The sequence below is a fragment of the Diabrotica undecimpunctata genome, chromosome 2 (assembly GCF_040954645.1).
Source record: "Diabrotica undecimpunctata isolate CICGRU chromosome 2, icDiaUnde3, whole genome shotgun sequence".
NCBI classification, from domain to species: domain Eukaryota; kingdom Metazoa; phylum Arthropoda; class Insecta; order Coleoptera; family Chrysomelidae; genus Diabrotica; species Diabrotica undecimpunctata.
Window position 1 is genome coordinate 97208658 of NC_092804.1, and position 24188 is coordinate 97232845.

Below are 24188 nucleotides of genomic sequence, written 5' to 3' on the forward strand. Positions count from 1 at the left end.
ACTGTAAACTTTTCATATGTATATGATCAAGTAGATACATATTTTCTTAATATATATATATATATATATATATATATATATATATATATATATATATATATATACATATATATATATATATATATATATATACATATATATAATTTTTATATATATATATATACATATATATATATATATATATATATATATATATATATATATATATATATAAATAATATATATAATAATATATTGTTACGAAAGATTTATCCCATATAGGAAAAGTCCATTGACGAAAAAGATAGTAAAGTTTGAAACGTCAAAAAATTATTATATACTTGTCAGTTAGTTATATGGTATTGTCATATTGTTGGTGTTGAATAAATTTAATTTTCAAGAAGTGTAACATTGGTGACAGCGGTGGGATAAAGAAATATTTAGCAGTTGTTGATGGTAAATACAAGATCCACTGAGTTTGACAAAGAAATGGATACGTCCGGACCCCCTGCATGGTTTTTAAAAATGAGAGAAGATGAAGAGAAGCGTAGACAAGAAGAGAAAGCGGAAAATGAGAAGCGTAGGCAAGAAGAGGAAGAGGAGAAGGAGAGGCGTAAAAAAATAGAGGTAGAAATCATAGATGGTTTATCCAAAATTCACGAAAATTTTCAGTTAGAGATAAGTCAAATCACTAGTAGAATAGATAAGTTAGAAGAAAAACAAAACAATTTTGAAAATAAAATAGAACAACAACAAAATGATTTGAAATCTTATTTACAAATACAAATAGTTGAGTTAGAAAACAAGATTAATACACAAGCTTCTTTACCTAATGTTTCAGTAACTAACGTCGAATCTAAACAAACAGCTTCATCACCTTCCATAATTGAACCAGGTACAATTGGAACTAGTAAATTTTTAAAACCACCCACATTCGATGGTCAGACAGCATGGGAAACTTATCGTTTTCAATTTGAAGCTGCAGCTAGAGCAAATGGCTGGAATGAAAAAGAAATGGCAGCTTCTTTGGTGGTGTCGCTTTGAGGACAGGCAGCAACCGTTTTGCAATTCCTTCTCCAAGATGCACCCAGTTATACCTCTCTCGTTGAAGCTTTAGAGACAAGATATGGCCAACAGCATCTTAAGCAGGTTTTCCAAAGTCAGCTAAAAATTCGATATCAAAAACATAACGAAAGCCTGCAAGAATTTGAAGCCGACATTAAAAGACTATTGCACTTGGCATACCCCCAGGCACCTAAAGATTTTCTGGAACAAATTGGAATACAGGCATTCATAGATGGACTACAGGATGTTGAAATGCAACAAGATCTCCGATTACAACATCAGAAATCGCTAAATGGAGCACTAGTCTCAGCCCAGGAGTATGAAGCGGCAAAAAGCATTTCCAAATCTCGCCCAAAATTAAGAGAAATAAGATTTCAAGAAAATGAAGAAATCATAACCGCAGATAAACAAGAACCTATTTTATCCCAAATTTTAAACATACTGCAAAATCTTCAACAAAAACCTCGAAATGAAAATAGAAGATGTTTTAATTGCGGGAGAATAGGACATTTTCAAAACAATTGCAGAAGCCGATCCCAAACAAGGCGAGAACATCCAAAGTATGAGGCTAGAAGGTCGCCTAGATCGACATCCAGAAGCCCATCACATAGTCCTATTAGAAATACTAGTAGAGATAGGTCTCTAAGAAATCGATCTCCCACAACTGAGCACAGATACGCAAACAATAGCCAGGGAAACGAATAAAAGTCGACACTAAGGGGCGGGCGTCGGCTGTATCTAATAAAAGCCCCCAAATTCACACTTATACTTTACATAAAAATGAACAGAATTTATTACTTAAGGGCTACGTTGAGAATCAAAAATGCACCTTTATTATTGATACCGGTGCAACCAGATCCTTTATTCGAACCGGATTTCTGAATGAGAAACTACAACCCACTAAAACAAACTTAGTTCTTGAAACAGCTTCAGGCCACACTATTCCGATTCATGGAGAGATAACGGCAACCATACAGATTGGTAACACCTTGATAAAACACATTTTCCTTGTAGCCGATATTAAAGACGAATGCGTTCTTGGGATGGATATTATGCAGAACAAATTTATCATAGATCTTCAAAATAAAATTTTGTTAATTGAAAATGAAGAAATTGTCCTAAATTTGGAAGAATCGGTACCTCAAGTAAGAGTTATAGTAAGCGAGGATACCGAAATTCCTCAAAATTCTGAAAGTATCATCCTGGCGAGACTGAGTCAAAAACCTGAAGGTCTACATTTCGGCGTTGTGGAAAGCGATGAACTAGTTAGTGATGGAATTTTGATAGCCAGATGCCTTATTAATGTAGATGAGATGATTCCAGTAAGGGTTGCTAATTTGTCTAAAAAGCCTTTTAAATTGAAGAAAGAACAACAAATAGCATTCTGTACACCAATAGAAAAAATAAGCAAGTGCGAAAAATATTTAAAAAAGAATACAGCTTCCAGTAACCCAGTTGACGCTAGCCTAGTGAAACAACTAATCAAAAATGTTGACCACTTAACAACTAAAGAATTAAACAAAATTAACGAATTTATTAATGAAAACTACGACATTTTTGAATCCGAGAAATCTACAGGGCGTACTAGTTTAGTTCAACATAGAATTTATACTGGAGATGCAAGACCAATTCGTCAAGCGCCACGGAGATTGCCATTTGCTAGACAAAAAGAAGTTGAAAACATAATACAAGACATGATAAATGCTGATATTATCGAAGAAGCTTCGGGCCCCTGGTGTTCACCAGTAGTCTTAGTAACTAAGAAAGATGGATCTACTCGCTTTTGTGTAGACTACAGAAGATTAAACCAGGTTACACAAAAAGATAGTTATCCGTTGCCACGAATAGATGATACACTAAACACTCTATCAGGTGCTAAATGGTTTTCTACCCTAGATTTAAAAAGTGGCTACTGGTAAGTAGAAGTACATCCTGATAATCGAGACAAAACTGCTTTTCAACTGGCTGTGGTTTCTACAGGTTTCAGGTTCTACCATTTGGTCTGTGTAATGCTCCAGCTACGTTTGAACGTCTAATGGAGATGGTTTTAAGAGGACTTACCTGGAAAACGTGTCTAGTATATCTTGATGATATAATGATTATGTCCAAAACGTTTGACGAACATCTGAAAAACTTAAGCGAGGTATTTGATAGATTGAGAAATGCCAATTTAAAGTTAAATTATAAGAAATGTTCACTATTTCAAAGAGAGGCATACTATTTAGGACATATCGTTTCAGTAGAAGGAATTAAAACTGATCCAGAGAAGATTTCAGTTATTAAAAATTGGCCTAAATCAGGAAATAAAAAGGAAATTAGAAGTTTTCTTGGACTCTGTTCATATTACCGAAAATTTATTAAAGATTTTGGCCGCATAGCTAAGCCCCTTTATCGACTAACCGAAAACAACATTGAATTTGACTGGACACCGGATTTTTAAAATGCTTTCATAGATTTAAAAAAACGACTTACAATAGCACCAATTCTAGCATATCCACGAGAAGATGGTAAATTTCTATTGGATTGTGACGCATCTCAGCATGGTATTGGCGCAGTATTATCACAAGAACAGGAAGGCGAAGAAAAAGTTATTGCATATTTTAGTAAAACAATGGGAAAGGCTGAAAAGAATTATTGTGTTACCAGAAAAGAGCTCCTAGCTATTATAAAAGCCCTAGAACATTTTCATACTTTTCTTTATAACAGAAATTTTATAGTTAGAACTGACCATAGCGCTTTACAGTGGCTAATGAATTTTAAGAAGCCAGAGGGACAAGTGGCTCGGTGGTTAGAGAGACTCCAACAGTATAACTTCGACGTAGTACATAGAAAAGGGCGTCTCCATAACAATGCCGATATTCTTTCTAGGCGACCCTGTTTGGAACGACAATGCCAGTACTGTAAAAGACTTGAAGAGAAAGAGAACATAACCGAAGAAGTAAGTCTCTAGGTAACCACAGTTATACAAGAAGAAGATAATGATCAGACTTCCCTGGAAAACCTTAAAAAGAGTCAAAAGAAAGATAATGACTTAAAAGTCATACGAGAATGGCTTAAAAATGGAGTAAGACCTATTTGGCAGGAAATAACCAAATACAGTGGAACTATAAAAGCGTACTGGGCTCAATGGGAATCTCTGTATCTTTCCAATGGTCTATTATATCGGAAGTGGGAAAGTCCCGATGGAGTACGTATAGTTCAACAAGTGGTACTGCCGAAATCACACATTAAAAGTGTGTTGCAAGAACTTCATAGCAGCCTTTCTGGAGGACATTTTGGAGTCAAAAGAACACTGGCCAGAGTTCGAAACGGATTTTACTGGATCAATTGTCGCCGAGATGTAGAAGATTGGTGTAGAAAATGCGATTTATGTAATGGTAAAAAAGGTCCTAGAACAAGAAGTCGTGGTAAAATGGCACAATATCTTTCCGGAGAGCCTTTTGAACGACTTGCAGTGGATATTCTTGGTCCACTTCCGATGACAGAGAGAGGGAACAAGTGCTTAATGGTAGCAATGGATTATTTTTCAAAATGGCCTGAAATTGTACCCCTTCCTAATCAAGAAGCGACTACAATAGCAGAAGCATTTATAACACACGTCGTATCAAGACATGGAGTTCCTTTAGAGTTACATTCTGATCAAGGACGAAATTTTGAATCAGAATTATGGCAAGAATTAATGAAAATCTTGGGTATTAAGAAAACTCGCACTACGCCACTCCATCCTCAATCAGACGGAATGGTCGAAAGACATAATAGAACTGTTTGTCAATACCTTTCAATGTTTGTCTCTGATAATCAAAAAGATTGGGATAGTTTAATTCCTCTATTCCTGTTAGCCTATAGAAGTTCCGAACATGAAGCAACTGGTTATTCTCCATCAATGATGATCACCGGAAGAGAAATGAAGCTTCCTCAAGATCTTATTTTCGGAAGATTGCCCCCCTGCGAAGAAGTACGTTCATTCCCGACCTACATTGAAAATTTGAAAGAAAAATTAGAAAAAGTCTACGAATTTGCTCGTAAAAGTTTGAAGCTTCAAAGTGATAAAGCCAAGGCCAGGCTCGACATACATGCTACTGGTACAACTTTCGCAAGAGGTGACCCAGTATGGTTATACAATCCCACACGTAAGAAAGGACTTTGTCCGAAACTTCAACGAAACTGGGAAGGCCCATACACCGTCCTGCAGAAAATAAATGATCTAATCTATCGCATCCAGTTTTCCGCTAGAAGTAAACCCAAGGTAGTTCATATCGAGAGACTAGCTCCATACCATGGAACTGATCCACCTCGTTGGCTTCAATCGATTCCCGATAGTCCAGTTATTCGAGGCGAATAACTATAAAAGAGGAAGTAGTGTTACGAAAGATTTATCCCATATAGGAAAAGTCCATTGACGAAAAAGATAGTGAAGTTTGAAACGTCAAAAAATTATTATATACTTGTCAGTTAGTTATATGGTATTGTTATATTGTTGGTGTTGAATAAATTTAATTTTCAAGAAGTGTAACAATATATATTATATATATATATAATATATATTTATATTATATATATATATATATATATATATATATATATATATATATATATATATATATATATATATAATATAAATAGTGTTTTTTTTAAATCAGGTCTGGGTAAATAAAGATATAATACAATTTTGATATATTAGGGGAGGGAAATACGTGGTTTTTAAAATAGGATATAAAGAGTACTGTCCAACTCACTTTTGATATAATATATGTTGAATATATTAGGGAAGGGGAATACATTTAATGTGGTTTTAAATAGGATATAAGGAGTATGGAACAACTCACTTTTGATATATGATATAATTTTAGTAGATTTATCATTTTGATATATTTCTAATTTTGATATCTTTATAACACTGTAACTTTTTACTCACACAATTTTAACTCATTTATAGAATTAGTATTTTGCTGGTTGAGATACTTTTTTTGTTTTTGGTAACCGTAGATATTCTTCTCTTGTATCTCATTCTAGTAGAATTAAGTTAATATTACTAACTTTTAGTGTTAAGACTTTTGCTATCCTACGGAGTATTCTTGGATTTTACTAATATTTAATACCTTTATTTGGCCCAATGGTAGTGGCTATTTGCTTGTTGAGGGGCTATTAGGTCCTATTGTATCTTTACACCACCCACTACCACTGTTATTTAGTTTTGCATGTTAATTGTTCATACATATACATATATATATATATATATATATATATATATATATATATATATATATATATATATATATATATATATATATATCTAGATACATATTGTTATCAATATATTTATCATTAGTATTTTGAGTTTTATTTCAGTTTCTACCAGTATATAATATAGCAAGACAAGATTAATATTTTGTATTTCAGGTGATTATCTTCATCATTTATTTGCGGTCATTTGTTACTTCAAAATCTCAACTATTGTTGAGTTGGCTCCCTTCTTCTCTACTTATCGTCCTCTTTATATAGATTTATTCCCTGTGACCTTCTTTAGTAATATCACGTTTGATATTAACAAGTCTCATTTCATTTCTTGTCCCATCAGTTCACTATCCTTGCTATCTGCCTTATGTCTCTAAAGCCACGATTCAGTGCATTGAAGCTAGCCCGAATGCTCACTTAAGATTTAGTGTCTCTTTGGCCATTTAAATTCGTTCCTCTGAGCTTAGCCATATTTTTTTAGTATTTTCCATCACCTCTCTTCCAGTTCTTCTGAAATTTGTAAGTTCTACAACAATACATGGAGAACAAGTTAAAAATACAAATATCTGGGTACAATAATTAACGAAAATAATAAGTACATAGAAGAGATTAAGGCAAGCATAGGATAGGCAAGAAATTCTTTCAACAAACTCAAAAAAGTACTCTGCAGCAGGGACATTTCAATTTCTTTAAAGATAAGACTTCTGAGATGCTACGTGTTCTTCGTATTATTTTATGGGTTGGAGGCTTGGACATTAAAGAAAGATGTTTCGGACAGATTAGAAGCATTCGAGTTATGGACCTACAAAAGGATATTAAGAATAAGTTGGGTGGATTGAGTCACGAATGTAGAGGTGTTGAGAAGAATGAGAAAAGTTTTAAATACAATTAAAATCAGAAAACTGCAATATCTGGGACACGTCATGAGGGGCCAGCGTTATAACTTGCTGCAATTAATAATATAAGGAAGAATACAGGGTAGAAGGAGTCGCGGAAGAAGACACATCTCCTGGTTAAACAATTTGAGAGCTTGGTTTAACTGCACTTCTGCTGACCTCTTTAGAGCAGCGGTATCGAAAGTGCGAATTGCCATAATTGTTGCCAACCTTCTTAAAGAAGATGCAACATGAAGAAGAAGAAGATATCCACATCATATAAAAATATTAATCAAAGAAAAGGGAAAACTAAGAAAACAGTGGCAAACTTCCAGATTTCCTGGGGACAAAACTGAACTGAATAGGGCTACTCGTTTGCTTAAAAGAGAACTACACAAATACAAAGATCAAGGCATAAATGAATTTCTTGAAAGTCTCACTGCGACGGATGACATAAATTACTCTATTTGGAAACTCTCTAAGAAACTTAGACAACAGATTAAGCATGATGGTCCCAATAGAAATAAAGATGGTGATTGAGCTAAGGCCGATGAAGATAAAGCACAACCAGTCGCTAATCAACTCAGCCAAATCTTTTAACCTCACTCCAGAACTATCTCAATGGAAGAAGAAGAATTCATTTATAAGAACTTAAATGCACCATACCAGATGTCACCTCCTATAGAAAATATCAAAATTAACGAAATTAAATATTCAGTTAAACATATCAATACTAAAAAAGCTACAGGGTATGATTTAATATCGGGAAAAACCTGCAAAAGTTTACCCGAAGAAGGATTTCGGTTGGTTATGTACCTATTTAATGCTATACTAAAGTTAGGCTATTTTCCATTTCAATGGAAAATGGTACAAATTATTCTAATACCAAAAACAAATAAAGATCCACACGTACTATCATCCTATCGTCCAATCAGTTTGCTTCCCATTATATCTAGGATTTGTGAAAGGATACTTCGTTAAAGAATGAATTCTATAATTGACAAAAGTTAATACCAGATTATCAGTTTGGATTCAGGAAACAACATGGAACAATTAAGCAGGTACATGGAATTGCCAAAGTAGCAAGAGATGCAATTGAAAAGAAAGAATATTGCACTGGAGCCTTTTTAGATGTCTCACAAGCATTTGATAGTATGGCATGAGGGGCTGCTATCTAAAATAAAAACTAATTTTCCTCATTCTCTGTATGCACTTCTCAGATTCTATCTTACTAATCGATATTTCCAGGTCAGATACAATGAAGCAGTATCAAACATATCTCCAATTCTATCGGGAGTAACTCAGGGTAGTATATTGGGACCAACTTTATACTTACTCTATACGGCAGATATTCCTACAAGAGTAAACAGCACAATTGCTACCTATGCAGATGATACTGTGATAATGGCTTCTAGCTCGGTTCCCCTTACAGCCTGTCAAAATTTAAAAATTCATTTAAATGAACTAGAGAAATGGTTAAAACTGTGGCGAATTAAAGTAAATGGCAGCAAATCAGCACATATAATATTTACTTTACGCAAAGAGAGTGTACCATCTGTGCGTATAAACAATACCATATTACCCAAAAAAGGGATGTTAAATACTTGGGAGTATATTTTGACAGCCGACTATATTGGGGAAAGCACATCTGGACAAAGCGACTGCAACTAGGATTAATATACAGGAAAATGTATTAGTTCATGAACCAAAAATCCAAATTAAGTCAACATAATAAATTATTACTGCATAAATGCATTCTAAAGCCAGTTTGGACCTACGGTATTCAGATATGGGGTACAGCGTCTAATTCTCACTTACTGAAACTTCAGCGTTTCCAATCTAAAGTTTTTAGTACCAATGCACCGGTATGTGCCCAATTATGTTATACATCGAGACCTTCTGATCCAAAATATTAAAGAAACCGTTGTCTCACTCAGTGGCACTTACAAAAATAGACTACTGAACCATCCAACCAAGACGTACTTAAGCGACCAAGGAGAAGAAGACTAAAACGCCGTGATCCCTTAGACCTTTCTATACCTTTACATACAGTGAAAGCCAAATAAAGCTGCATTCACATCATCATTGTGAACATTTGCAGCATTGTCAGATGGTTCATGAAGTATGAAAATTAACAGAAAAGAACTGAAGTAAACAAAAAAGGTGAAGATAGAAAATTTCACACTATAATGGAATTTGAAAATGAGTGTTTTTTTTTTCATTTGTTTTTTGTTAATTACATTTATTATGAAAAGATTTCACAAAGTAACGAATTTCACAATAAAAGTGGTAAGGGTATTACTGAGTTACCAAACAATAAATATAATCAAAATAAAACCACAAGCAATAAAATGAAATATTTTTTAACCCTTAAATGCCCAATCGGGGTCACTATGGGACCCCAGACATACATTTTTGGCTATAATATCTTTATTTGAAACATTTGGCAACCGCGCAATTAGGTATTTGTGTGGACGTGTCTCCTACGTTTTCTGTTAGTATACCACGAACATTCGTGAGGTGCAGTGGTCTGTAAGAGAGATTTAGATAAGTGGGGTCTCGCTGTGACCCCGATTGGGCATTTAGAGGCACCAGAATATTTTTATTATTTTTAACATTTTTCGTCAGTTTACATTGAAAAATGGACCGTAAGAGAATGAAAATGACAATAAGCGACCAAGAACATGAAAAAATTATCCGAAATATAAAAGAAGGGATATCAGACTCCGATTTCGACTATGAGATTACCGACGAATCAGATAGCGAAGAGCAAGATGTTTTTGAGGAAAATGTTTCGGAAACTGAGGACAATTTAGAAGTCAACAGTGACGAGGAATCAGATGCAGAACCAACCGAAGTGGACGATAATATTAGTGAGGTTAGTGGTCCAACATATACATCAAAATCTGGAATGCAGTGGAATAGCCTACCTTTCGTGAGATCCAAGAGGCAACAAAAAAATATTATAAATGTACATCCAGGCTTAACAAACTATAGTAAAAATTCCAACACGTTTTTAGACTATTTCAATTTATTTTTGACCGAAGAGATGAAGAATGTCATATGCCTTCATACTAATGAAGAAGCTGTTAGGCGTTATCAAGAGTGGAACGAAAAACATCTGAATAACAAAAAAGAGTGGACGGTACTTACCAACAATGAACTGGATAGCTTTTTAGGAGCACTTATCAAAGCTGGTGCTTTAAGGTGTGGGAAAGAATCGACACGAGAGATATGGTCTACAGACACCTCAATACGCCGGTCATTTTTTACAGCCGCATTCGCTAGGAACCGATTTGAAGAATTATAGAGTTTCTTGAGGTTTGATGACAAAGTGACCAGGGTGGAGCGGAAGGAACAGGATAAGTTAGCGGCCATACGAGTAATTTGGGACATGTTCGTCTCTTACTGTGACAAAGCCTTTGAACCATACGAACATATAACCGTTGACGAACAGTTAGTGAGTTTTAGAGGAAAGTGTCCTTTTAGACAATATATAAAATCAAAACCTTGCCGCTATGGGGATAAAAATTTGGTCTGCCGCGGATGTTAAAACATCTTATTTATCAAAACTTCAGGTGTACCTTGGAAAACTACCAGGTGGTAGAATAGAGAAAAATCAGGGATTTCGTGTTGTGAAAGATCTGGTGGAACCATATCATGGCAGTTGGGGAGGAATTACAACTGACAACTTTTTTACCAGTGTTCCTCTTGCTCAATATCTTTTATCTAAAAACCTTACTTTACTTGGGACCGTCCGCAAAAATAAACCTGATACACCACCACAACTAAGTTTGACAAAAAGACCTGCGGAGTCGTCAATATTTGCTTTTACTAAAAAATTAGCTATGGTTTCGCACATACCTAAAATACACAGGATGGTACATCTTCTTTCAAGTCAACACGATAGTGATATAATTTGTCAAGACTCTCAAAACAAATCCTTGATGATTTTAGACTATAATAATACCAAGGGTGGTGTTGATAATGCCGACAAACTGATTAGGGAATATTCCTGTAAAAGAAGAACTGCTCGTTGGCCATTCAGGCTCTTTATGAATATTATAGACATATGTGCACTAAATGCCTATATTTTATACATTGAAAAAAATCCTGATTGGAAGAAAAATAATTTTTCACGAAGACGTATTTTCCTGTTACAATTAGGGGCTGAGCTTGCTCGAAACAACATGGAAAAAAGAGCGAAATATATAAAACATAAAGCCTATGTAAAATCTGCTCTAAAAGATTGTGGCATACCAATGGTAAACCCAACTACCGAAGTTGCAACTCAATCCGTCCATTCAGCTAAGAAACGTGCTCGTTGTTACCAGTGTCCGCGAAACTGTGACAGAAAAGTGAATACCGTTTGCTCTTTTTGCAAAAAATTTATATGCCAGGTGCACAGAAAAGAAGAAAAAACTATTGTATGTAAAAATTGCAACTAAAAGTTATATGCTTATATTATTATTTAATTTTAATTTTGTTCGAATTGAAAATAATTTGTGTCTAGAAAAGCCGTTAATGTTGTATGAAAAATAAATAAAAATTATTCAAATATGCTTAAAATTATTTTTAACCGTGTTTTCCTTTTAGTCAGTGCTAAATGACGTTACTAAATTGAAAATTTTAGTGGAGTCCCTAGGAGACCCCACATGGGCATTTATGGTTATTTTCATATCACGGGCATTTAAGGGTTAATAATGAACGTATTTTCAAAGACAAAACAGGACATTAAAAAAAACAACATCAACGAACTAAACATTTTCTGAATCTTATTCCACATTAGTGTCACTCTCTCCACTATTAACATTTATTACTATATATTGGACTAATTTCTTGACGATAAAATATTCTTTTACTCTCATACCTTTTAAATATTTCTCTTTCAGTATGATTGATAAAGTTTTTCCACATATCAGGAGTAATTATGTAAAGTGCCTCATGCCACATGTTTAGGCAGTTGTTAACACTGTTAGCATCTCTGCCAATATTCCTATTGTAATAATTTTTTGCTATGTCCTAAAGTAATTCGATAGGGTTAAAGATACAATGGTAAGGAGGAAGACGTAAAACTTTGTGTTCATACCGTTCTGCCATATCGTCTACTATTTACTTAGTTTGTGGTTTATTTCTAAAAAAATGTTTAAAATAAATCACATTTATATGTAAGATTATATCTGTAGATTTACTGAGAAACGATGCGCATCAGTTCTGTTTTGAACATCATATGGGAATAGGGAATGTTTTTTTCTGTCAAACACTCCTCAATAGCACCTTTTGACCATCCTGCTTTCGGAGTTCTATGCATATCACATACTGTGATAAGGTGCATTATCAAGTACAGTTAGAGAAGGATTCTCTAAGTTTTGCAGCAACTGATATTCAAACCATTTCAAGAAATTTGCCTGGTTCATTTCCCCATGATAATCACTTGGTTGAGTCAAGTTTAGTTTTTGAACAAAATATTGCTTCAGCACCCTCTATAAATCCGGCTTCATTTCCAGCATGGAGTATAATATATCTGCAATGATATTATTTATCATATAACAACTTATGTTATTACAACAAACCTTTTGCCACCCATTTTAGTGGTTTTAACACTCTTTATATTTTCATTTTGCCAAGAATGACAAATGATCCCATTTTGAAATATCCGAGTTTCATCGAGAAACACGAATTGGTATATACCTTCATCCTTCGCTTCTTTATAAGTTCTCAAGAATTGTTCTCTTTTACAAACAACGTTAGGTAATTCCATAATTTCTCGTCGTGGATTATCCTTCATTAACTTAAACCCAAGTTTTTTGAGCAATATTTTTAAAGAAGTGGTACTACCATTAAATAATTTTTTATCTTTCAGTTGGGACCACAATAATTAAACCGTTACGTGCTGTTCTAAAAGCATATAGAAATAAAATTATGTTAAATGTATATTTGTTATAATCCTAGTTACTTCTCTGGTACATATTGTAAATGGTATCACGAACACAGCATGTATTTAAATTTGTTGTATTTGTTACACGTTTATTAGTGCATCACTTTTTCTTTGGTGACTCGAACTGTTCACCTTTTTTCTGCATTTGACATATGCTGCTTACTGTTCTTACACTGATTTTTAAAGCAGTAGCTACACGCTAAAATAATACAAATTTTATAAAGTAAAGTAATGATATTTTATTCGCATATTACCTCTTGCATAGCGTTTAAGTGTAACAAAGGGCCATTATTATTCCATTCTTCTTCAAAATAGTTAACTAATGAAGTCAGTGATGAAGTTCTTGGCATTGACTATTCAGCTGTTTGGGTATTTTGACAAATAAATAAATGTTTTTTACAAGATAACCTCAAAAATCGATGATACCACGAGTACAAAAGTCACAGAACACTGATTGAAAACTAAACAAACGACGCGACAACATGACAATATTTATGGTAGTGACTAATACTCCATCAGTAATTGGCGGTTTCTTCATGAACATTTTAAAACAAAATTTTACAATGAGCTAAATTCAAAAAAGCTATATTGTATAATATACATTATTTTGTTACAAAAGTTTTTTTATTGATCGGGTTATTTTTAAAAGTGATTCTTTAGCAAACTAAAGTAACATATACTTTTCTATAGAAATGAAGCCACACATACAATAGAATTACGACCTTGGTTACGTGCACGCAACTTTATTTGGCTTTTACTGTACATAAATGTATACTCTATTATTTTATAGCTACAACTTATACTTTATATACCTACAACTTATAATTGCGTGTGTGTATTTTAACTATTGCTATTTTTTAATATGTTAGTAAATGTCTTTGTAAAGTGTTATTTATTTTTCAAATATTTATACATATTAGAAATTTATCTTAAACGTTTATTTATCCGTCACTGGCCGGATCTCCCCTGTGTTGATTACGTGATAAACTTATTGATTATTGTTTTTATATATATATATATATATATATATATATATATATATATATATATATATAGAAACAGATTACATAACAGATTAAATAAAGGATATAAAAAAATCTATCACCAGACTAAATGACCACTTCAACTTTGGCATCTCCCGTAAACTCACATAAACAGATCATGTTATCCACTTTTCTTCAAACCATCCACTGCCACAGAAGTTCTCTGACTTCCGCAGTTTTATTCACAAATTACATCTATACCTCTTTCACCAACTGACTTTAATACAGAATTAAACTTTAATAAACAAATTTCAGTTAACAATGGATTGTTGTGATCCATCTATTATAGATAAACTTAGGCACAAAAGAAAGCTTCAATTTTTCCAACAATCAGCAATCTGTCTTTCTCTTAATGTCCAATATATTAAAAATATATGCTTTCTTAACGTTTCATTATTCCAAAATAATACGAGAGAATCAAACAAATTAGCACTACATCTGATAACATCATCATTTTGTTTAAAGTTTACAATACCCTAAACAAAAGTTTAACCAATACCAAGTACCCCATACATTACATGAATCACATTGGTGTGTACAAACTTCCTTGTTCAGAGTGCGATGCTATACCTACATTGGTAGATTTTATAGATCTTTATCCACCACATATTCAGAACACTCCAAGGTAGAATCCAAATCTGCTTTTTTACACCACTTAAAATTCAATGAACATCAACTAAAGATTCCTTAAGGTGTTTAATTAATACACAACATACAACAAAAAAACATACTACGTTTAGATCTGCACGAAGGGTAAGACATAAAAACAATTCTAATTGTGTCAACAGATAGACTTTTCTTAACCGTAAATTTTTTCCATAGTTCCCAAAGTAAACTACTGAGTTAAAAATAAGAAATTGCTTGATTGCCGTAAATAAAATATTAATGTGGAACTAAGTGTATAAGAACATAGTTATTTATATCCAATACCATGTGTTTGCAAGTCAAAAAGCTAAAAGTAGCAATTTAAAAGACAATATTAGTTGATGGCCGTAGAGAAAATGCAGTGTGAAACTCGACTAAGAAGAGAGTACGATTAAGAATTTAGTCGTTAGTCTTTTGGTAAATTATATCACAAGACACGTTACATATCACCATTAATATCAATAGGTTTGTACTGCTTAGGTGCGTCAGGGCAAGTTCGGATAGGTTAGTTTAGTTAGAAATGTGTGGTGAGCTTATGACACCAGTAGGTATGGCTTATGACGTCATCGAGTGGTGCTTGTGATGACAGACTAGCTGAAACGGCTCATACTCTTAGTTATGAATAAGATTAAAACAAATAAAGATATTGCAAAGTGCAACAGATATCCACTACAATTAAAGTTGTTAAGAGATACTTATATGTAAGCTTAATTCGGACAATTGCAGAGAGATAACATAATGCATAATAAAAAGTCAAATTAGGATGGCCGATGTTCTCAAGCAAAACTTAAATTCTTAGGAATTCTTTGGTTGCCGTGTTATTAAGAAGTTAACAGCTTATAACAATATCGGACAGGTATGCGCTCCAATTTTAAAAATGATCAGAGTAATAATTAGAAATGTATCAACAACTATAAGCAGCACTAAAAGACTAAGAAAAACAAGAATTCAATATTCTACCGGAATATTTTAATGCAAAGCTATCCCCAAAGAGTTATAAGAAACTAGATTATCTAGATTTAATAAATAAATTTTAAAATTCCATATATTCTTAAAATAAAATCCGGGACGATATATTTCTTTAGAGCATAATAGTTTTATCAGCTAGTTAGAGTTATAGATGAAAAGAATATAATATGAAATAAACTCAAAAATAACTGTATATATTGAGGATAACTGATAGCACCACAAAAGAAATTAAAAAAGAGGAAAATAAAAAATATCGTCAAGGATAAAGGGAACTGAGAAATCCTTAAAAAAATGCGTAGAAGGGCTAAAACTATTTGTTGCGTTAGGTCCACCACATTATCGCTTGTTGTCAATACTAGTTATATCCATATTTTCTTGGTATAAATTCGCTATTCGCGTTACGCATCTGTGTAAGGAGTTAAGATAATTTGAAATTGTACAATAGTACAATGAAGTAATAAAATAGACACGTATTTATTTTTCGAGAAACCTGAAGTTTTGAAATTGTAAGAGGGTCAAGAGTTTTGATGATATATGTAGGGTGTTAAACTTAAACAGTGATCTTAGAAAGTTTTATTTATTTTTTAACTCATAAAACTTAGCTCAATAAATTTTTTTGATAACCAAACAAAGCACGTGTTTATAGGAAATAATTTTGTAAGATACGTTTAAATGGTATCACTCAGTACGTTCTTCTATTTTTATGTTTATTTATTTTCTGTCAATGTATAATATCGTCTATAATGTGCTTTTAGGTTTATTATTTTTATTTGACAGCATATCTTCCAAAAAATTATAAATAATTTCAGTCTCTTTGTTGTGTTAAAAATAATGAATTTATAATTCAAAAGATAACTAAAGGCGTCAATATTTTATTAACGTGGCCTACAGACAGAAAAATTAAAAAATATTTTTAGAATATTTAAAACTAAAATGAAACCAATCGAATACTTATAATTAATTTTAATTATTTCTACAATTAACCATAAAACATCTAGCATGGAAAACTTTTAATTCAAATAATCATAATTAAAGCTTGAGACAAAAATGGTCCGTATTTGTATTTTTAAATAGTTAATCCGACTTTCGACTCCAACTTCTTGTTACTTCAGCGTACTCCAATCAGCGTACGGGCAACATCTCCAAACATAAAAAAAATTGTTCATTGATTGGAATAGGGGTTATTCCAACTTTTGAGCAATTTAATTTTTTCCATTGGTCGATCTTACGGAAAGTCCACTTTCATACGTCATAATCCCTAAGAACAAAGGATTTTCGTGTATAAAAGAAGGTGGATTTTCTGTAGTCGGCCAGTTCGAGCTCACCCTCGTATTCTAAGTCTCTAAGTACGGTGCCAGTCATCCACCTAGATTCTGCCTTTTATTTACTATTGTTTATTACTGATTTTATTGCTATATTTTATGTGCATTTTTATATATATGTATTTTTGTCGTATTTTTCTACTGTGATATTTCGTATCGATCATACACAGAGAAAATACCATTATTTGCTATTTTATTATTGCTGTTTGAATATATCTTGTTGCGACATCTCCATAGTGGACTATACGCTCCGATATATGTATATTCCCATTTATCTTTGATATTTTGTATTGTTTATTTACTGTTTGAACGTACCTTGTTGCGACATCTCCTCAGTGGACCATACGCTCAAGTATATTCATATTTTTCTCTGCTATTTTATTATTGCATATTTTACTGTTTAAATATATCTCGTTTGCGATATCTCCTTAGTGGACCACACGCTCAGATATATTACTATTTCCTTTGGCTATTTTATTATTGCTTTTGATTAATATAAATATTTTCGCTGCGATATCTCTCATCTTAGAGACCACACGCTCGAAATATTTATATATTTCTGTGTAGTTGCTGTCTCCTTCCGTAAGTTAAGGAAGCACATGTTATTTCGAGGATTCCTTCCGTAAGTTAAGGAACTTCTCAATCTTTTTGCCTTTTTATTGTTGCGTTTTGTTTCTATTTGTGTATATAAACATTTCCATATATTTTTCTGTCTTCTTTCGTGCAGAAAACACGCTTGTGGAACCTCTACTCCGTAGACTAAGCACGAGAAGTGTTTGCACTCATTTCGAACTTGCATATTTTACATATATATATATATATATATATATATATATATATATATATATATATTGCACTATTTCGCTTTTTTGTGGTATTTCGCAACGCGATCACGCACTCAAAAGCCATAAAACTCCTCATATTTGTGACAGTTTCGAGCTGAAACATACACGAATCTGAGTATCTTCTACGAGACCAGTCAGATCCAGACGAATTGCTCAACCGAAGATGGTAGACACTCGTAGCTCTTCCCGGTCCAGTTCCCGTGACCGTAAGAAGCCCGTAGAGCAGGAGACAGGCCCTACTTCAGCCCTCCACGCCTCTCGGCAACATCTCCATGCTTTAACTTCGATGGATTTTAGATCATTCTCTGTGTTAACTTAATACCTAAGTTTTGGTCTTCCTCTGGCTCGTCTTCCCACTGGTCCTCGTCGGTCGAAAATTTTTCTGATCGTTGCATCTTCATCTCGCCTAATTACATGTCCTATTCATCGAAGGCGTGTTAATTTAATACATTTTACAACGTCAGGTTCCCCAAAACTTCTATATAATTCAAAGTTGTAGCGCCTACGCCACAAACCTTGTTCTTGGATTCCTCCATATATTTTCCTTAGAATTTTTCTCTCGAAACGTTTAAGCAATTCTAAGCAGACCCGTATGTTAACACTGGCCTTATTAGTGTTTTATATATGGTCAATTTAATTTTTATGGGTAGTTTTAGGACCATATGTTTCCTCAAGCCATAATAGCACTTATTGGCATGCACTATTCTTTTTCAATTTCTTTGCAGACATTGTTGTCTTTGGTCAGTAGCGAGCCCAGGTAGACGAAGGTGCGTTTATTTTTAATTCCATTCTAAGTGCCGGCGCCCTTAGTGATCAAAATGCTGATCAGAGATTCTGTGGAGTCAGAATATATATATATATATATATATATATATATATATATATATATGTTAGAAAGTAAAAAATATTACCAAAACTGACTTATTACCTATAAACCTTAAACTAGCTTAAGTTCGCCGACTTCAGATTTCATCATCCCATTCCCATAGAAACCGCTGAGTACGCAGTAGAAGAACTTTGTACGAACCGTTGGCCAATACTCATGGAAACAGTGATTCAGCACTTCATACCAAACCTATAACTTACCGTTTTCAGATGCCGGTTTTTGTCTCCATTGTTGTTCAATATTTATTCTGAATGGGTATTTAAGAAAGCTTTAGACGGTTGTGCGAAAGGAATACTAATAAACGGTGAATGGTTGAATAACATTAGATATGCCGATGACACTATAGTTTTTGCCGATAATCGGAATGACTTACAGATATTAACAAATCACATAACAGAAGTCAGCAACAGATACGGACTAGCTCTTAACATAAAGAAAACCAAATTTATGACAATTAGTATAAAACCAATACTAAACGCTCAACTTACAATCAACCAACAGAATATCGAAAGAGTCGAGCAATATACATATCTAGGCACCAATTTATATAGCCAATGGGACCACTCAACAGAAATTAAACAGCGAATAATAAAAGCAAAAGCAGCATTCGTTAGAATGAGAACCATTTTCAACAGTCGAGACATATCATTAAAAACAAAATGCCGTCTATTGAACTGCTACATATTCACAGTTCTGCTCTACGGAATGGAAGCGTGGACACTGACTGTTGGATCTATGAATCGGCTCGAAGCTTTCGAAATGTGGTGTTATAGGCGCATCTTACGTATATTCTGGGTTGACAGAGTTACTAATGTGGAGGTCCTGCGTAGAATGGGGAAAGAATGTGAAATTCTCATGACCGTCAAAACTAAAAAGTTGGAATATCTAGTACACGTAACGAGAAATCAAGAACGTTACGGTCTTCTCCAGCTGATTCTCCAGGGGAACGTAAATGGTAAGAGAGGACCGGGAAAAAGACGCATTTCCTGGCTTCAAAATTTACGAAAGTGGTATAACACGACTACTACTGAACTGTTCCGCGCTGCAATAAACAAAGTAAAGATAGCCGTAATGATCGCCAACATCCGGAAAGGATAGGCACTTTAAGAAGAAGAGATGCCGGAGACACTCTTAGCTGCAACTTCGACCAGTCCAGTTATTCTAGTAATTTTAAATTAATTTAATATGTAAAAAATAAAGTTCTTTTTTAAAAAGTCAAATACGTGATTAGTGATCTAATTCATACCACATAATAACACATAGTTAAAAAAGTGGTCGCAAAATATAGAGAAAGGTATCTTCTGCACAAGTAGACAAATAGATTAAATGACTATTTCAATGACTTTGATTATTCCACTGCGATCTTTTTAGATTTATTATGGAATTCTAATCCTAGATTGCATTCTCGAACCTAGCCATTTTTAAAAGGTCTAGTGAAGATCTTCTAGACTGAACCTTTCATGTAGCTCTTTGCCGGTGGCTTCTCTTCGCCTAATGTAAACACTGCCACAAAATGTGCTCTGCTGCTTTTGTCCGTCATAAGATGATCGTCTTCCAACGTTGTTCCACGAGCAGTTTGAAGTTTCCTGCCAATCGGCTTAAGGAACCGTGGCTTTGGCTTAAGAGTTCCCTGGACTTTCAGCCTCGTGAACCCTTTGGCCCTGAGTTTTTTTCTTTTTTACTTCAATTGTCCATATTTTTGCTTCCGTGAATAGCTAGGAAAAGATAATTTATCTTTCGCAAAAGAGAGTTGTTAAGGTCGAAATATGATAGGATGCGACCTGCTTCCCAAAGGAACCGTCTGCAAGACTGTCACCTTAGTGTATTCAACCTTCACAGCGGTGTCTCACGGCTTGGTTTGGGAAATCTTTATCAACTATCTCCAGTCTATATCCGTAAACATGTAGTAGGACCATATATTTTTTAAGATAACTAAAATGGTAAGATACATTTATTGCAAATCAGTTACGGTTGTTATTAGGAGAAGTTCCACTCAATACACGTAAATAAATGGATTTTGCATTACCATGCTCCTTTGCACAATAACGAAATATTACATGGTGAACCTAATGATTAGTCTAAGCAAGGTATTGATCGGTAAGGTTGCCACCCAGGTCACCAGATTTCAATAAAATGTCTCATTTTTTTGGAGTTATGTTAAGAACGAAGAGTACAAAATACCTCCAAAAACAAGAGTTGATAGGAAAAAAAATTGTTTACATCCATAGAAAGCATGATTAAATAGAAATGTTTTGGTCATGTATTTTTTTGGGTGATTGTAAATACTTTATCTACATATAAGATAAGTTAAAATTAGTGTAGATTTTTTTTTCTGTTTGTTCATGTTTTGCGTTAGTTAAATTTGCTATAAATTTTAGTCGAAATAAATCGTTTTTCTCTTTCGTTATATGATTACAAAACTGATATACAATAATGGTACACTGTCGGTTTCGGACAAATTAATTATAGCCGACTCATATTAATATATTATTAATGGTAAACATTTAAATACCTATACAATTATTACTTTGATACAAAAATGAAAATAGATCAAAAATGAATAACTTTTGGCATAGGGTTAATGACAATTTACTGTACCTATGGTAAACGTTTTCGATAGTGATATAAAATACAGGGTAATCCATTTAAAATTACCAAAAAAATGTTTTACATTCATTTTGACTTAATCTGTATTCGATTTAATGTTATTAAAATTATTCATTTTTATAATTTTTGACAGTTGTTAAAAATCTATGGTACCAAAAGATAATTTTTGTCATCAGGGGAGGGACAGGATCAGGAACGACTTGATTAGGGAAAGAGCCAAGTCTCCAAAAATACCTAAAAACAAAGACTGCAATGATTTGGTCATGTCAAACGTACAAATAAAAACAATGTAGGACGAAGGATGGAAAGAGTTAAGTTAATGGAAAGAAAGTAAAGAAAAAGTGGAGAGAAGGGAAGGGCTGTGTGGCAAAGGACTTATTAAAGATAGAGCAAGTGGCGAAGAAGAGTAAGCAACAGCAACCCCTGAAAAGTGAAAAGCTGAGGAAGAAGAAGAAAAGAAGAATATATATATATATATATATATATATATATATATATATATATATATATATATATATATATACAGAGTATTAAAGGATGTTTTTGCTTTTAAATGTCAGTTGGACGTACAATACTAACAATATAAAATGTAAATGTAAAAGTTACATAAGACGATATTCTTCTTTCGAGAAAGTTTTCCGTGTATAAGGCATTTCGAGTACTTTTCCTACGTTCACCATAAATCAACAACATATTATCTACATATTGATTAGGTCACAGATAAATTAAACCTAGATTGGTAACAAGGATAGTCAAGGTCAACGCAAGTTTTTATTTGCGCACCTTTCCGTTTGGTCGCGCTGCTAGTCTCGTTCCTGCGAGTTGTTCGTTGTCACTAAAGTCACAGGCTTTCTTGCCTTGAGAAGAATATGACTCCACATTCTTTGTTTTATTTTTTTATAAATAGTGTAAAAAGGTACAATTTTAGACGATTTTTAATTATGGAATCTAACTCATTACATGGAATAACAATGGAAACATAAGGAACTGAACAAATAAAGATGTGTTCCAAATTGCATGGATACTACTAGCAAGCAGTACCGTTTTCCAAGTCGACGAAATTATATGGATATGTTTAATAAATGGATGAATGATGTTAAGGGCACTAAATTAGTAAATGCTGCAACAGAAACTATTTATAACAATTTTGATATATGCGTAAGTCATTTTAAAGAGGAGGATATAATCAAAGTTGAATATAGGGGCAGTAAGAGAATAGCCGTTCCGAGTTTGTTTTTACCACGACCAAGTAAGAAGACCAAGACCACGATTTTATTCACATCAAACTTGACATTAGAATATCAAAACAATTATTTAAATACTGACAAGTTCTTGTCACAGTATTGAGAGTTATTGAAGAGGTGTTTTATGTCGTCCTGTAGAAAAAGCACCTTTATTTTTGGAATTTAATAAAATACAGGACGCCTGTGTTTAAATTAAATACAGACCAATGAACTTTTGTTTAAAGATCCCTTATTTTGACGAAACCTGTCAAATTACGTGTAGAAGGGAGAAAAATGTCTAACTTCACTTATATTTATATTATAGATATTTGATGACATTTGTTGTATGATCTATTTCATTTATTGAATATTGTTTTTAGTATTATTATTATTCTGAATTAGTAAATCTTCATGATTATTATTTTAGGTTATACCTATATAACCTATATTCATAAGTAAAAACTCTATTTTTTCATAATTTGCGCCAGCTAAACTATGTAGCTATATCTAATGCTGCTTCACGCTGTAAGATAAATATTATGGATTATAGAATTCTTTAACCCTACACCAAAAAATCTGGACAATGTAATTGTGTCTACAAAACAAGGAAAAAATAAAAAAAAATTGAAAAATAGTTATATACAAAAATGTTGTTGTGAAAGGTATGTTAAATTGCGCATCAAAGTGACAAACTCAGTTATCGCGAAGGTTGACAAAGCAGTTATTAATGTTATTCAAACAAAGATGTATACCACATTTAGAACATTTTATGATGGAGACTGACATACAGGTTGGTAATTTAGACCTTCGTCTAAATGTATGCTAGTCTATGCTTCATATGTATGCCAGTGACCATTAAAGTCGATCCTGATGTCTTTTGGAGGTACAGAACTTAAAGTTGGCGATTTTCTTCTTTTTTGCAGCAGCAGTTTCTTAATGCTTTGATCAGGTCAGAATGAAGGTCTTTCTCGTTTCAATGCAAAATTAATAATGTTAGCTTTCCATAAATATTAGGCTATCTCAGCCCGAAATTCTTGCTGAATTTAAAATTTCTTATTTTGAAGTACACAACATCTATAGAGGAGCCAACTGTTGATATCCAAGAAGTGATAAAATAACCGGAGATACCTTTTTTTTGTCTGCATCTTTATCTTATAACGACTAATATAACTGTTTTATAGAGTCAACTTCACCTATGTGAGCGTTATATTCAGGAACCAAACTTGGACATTCAATGGTGACGTAGTTATGGTGCTTCCTGCCCCAACGTTTGGTCTCAGTTAGTGTCATTTTACCTTTATTTGTTAACAGAAATGTAACAGGTTTATTATTCAGCCAAATTAATGAAGATATATCAACACCAATAATATCACACACGAATTCACGAGAAGATCCTATGGGTTCTTTTTTGTAATGCTGGTCAGAAGGTAGCCTACAACTAGGTAATCTCGATCATCTTACCGTTCACAACGAGTAAATACTATGTTGCAATAGGTAGACCATCAAAGATATCGAAGTATAAAAATTATCGAAATATACTCTGTAATTTTCATTAT

General features: G+C 33.3%; 2 protein-coding genes across 2 annotated transcripts in view; one reads left to right on the top strand and one right to left on the bottom strand.

The window, feature by feature from the left end:
- The window catches only part of LOC140434744 (juvenile hormone esterase-like), a 538160-nt gene that overhangs the window by 426927 nt on the left and 87045 nt on the right, over positions 1-24188 (bottom strand). The gene's annotated exons all lie outside the window — the stretch shown is intronic.
- Positions 1436-8825, top strand: LOC140433821 (uncharacterized). Its single transcript, XM_072521797.1, is given in 4 exon segments — positions 1436-2994; positions 2997-3365; positions 3762-3982; positions 8403-8825. Coding segments are annotated over 4 exon segments (1920 nt in total). The 5' UTR covers positions 1436-2087.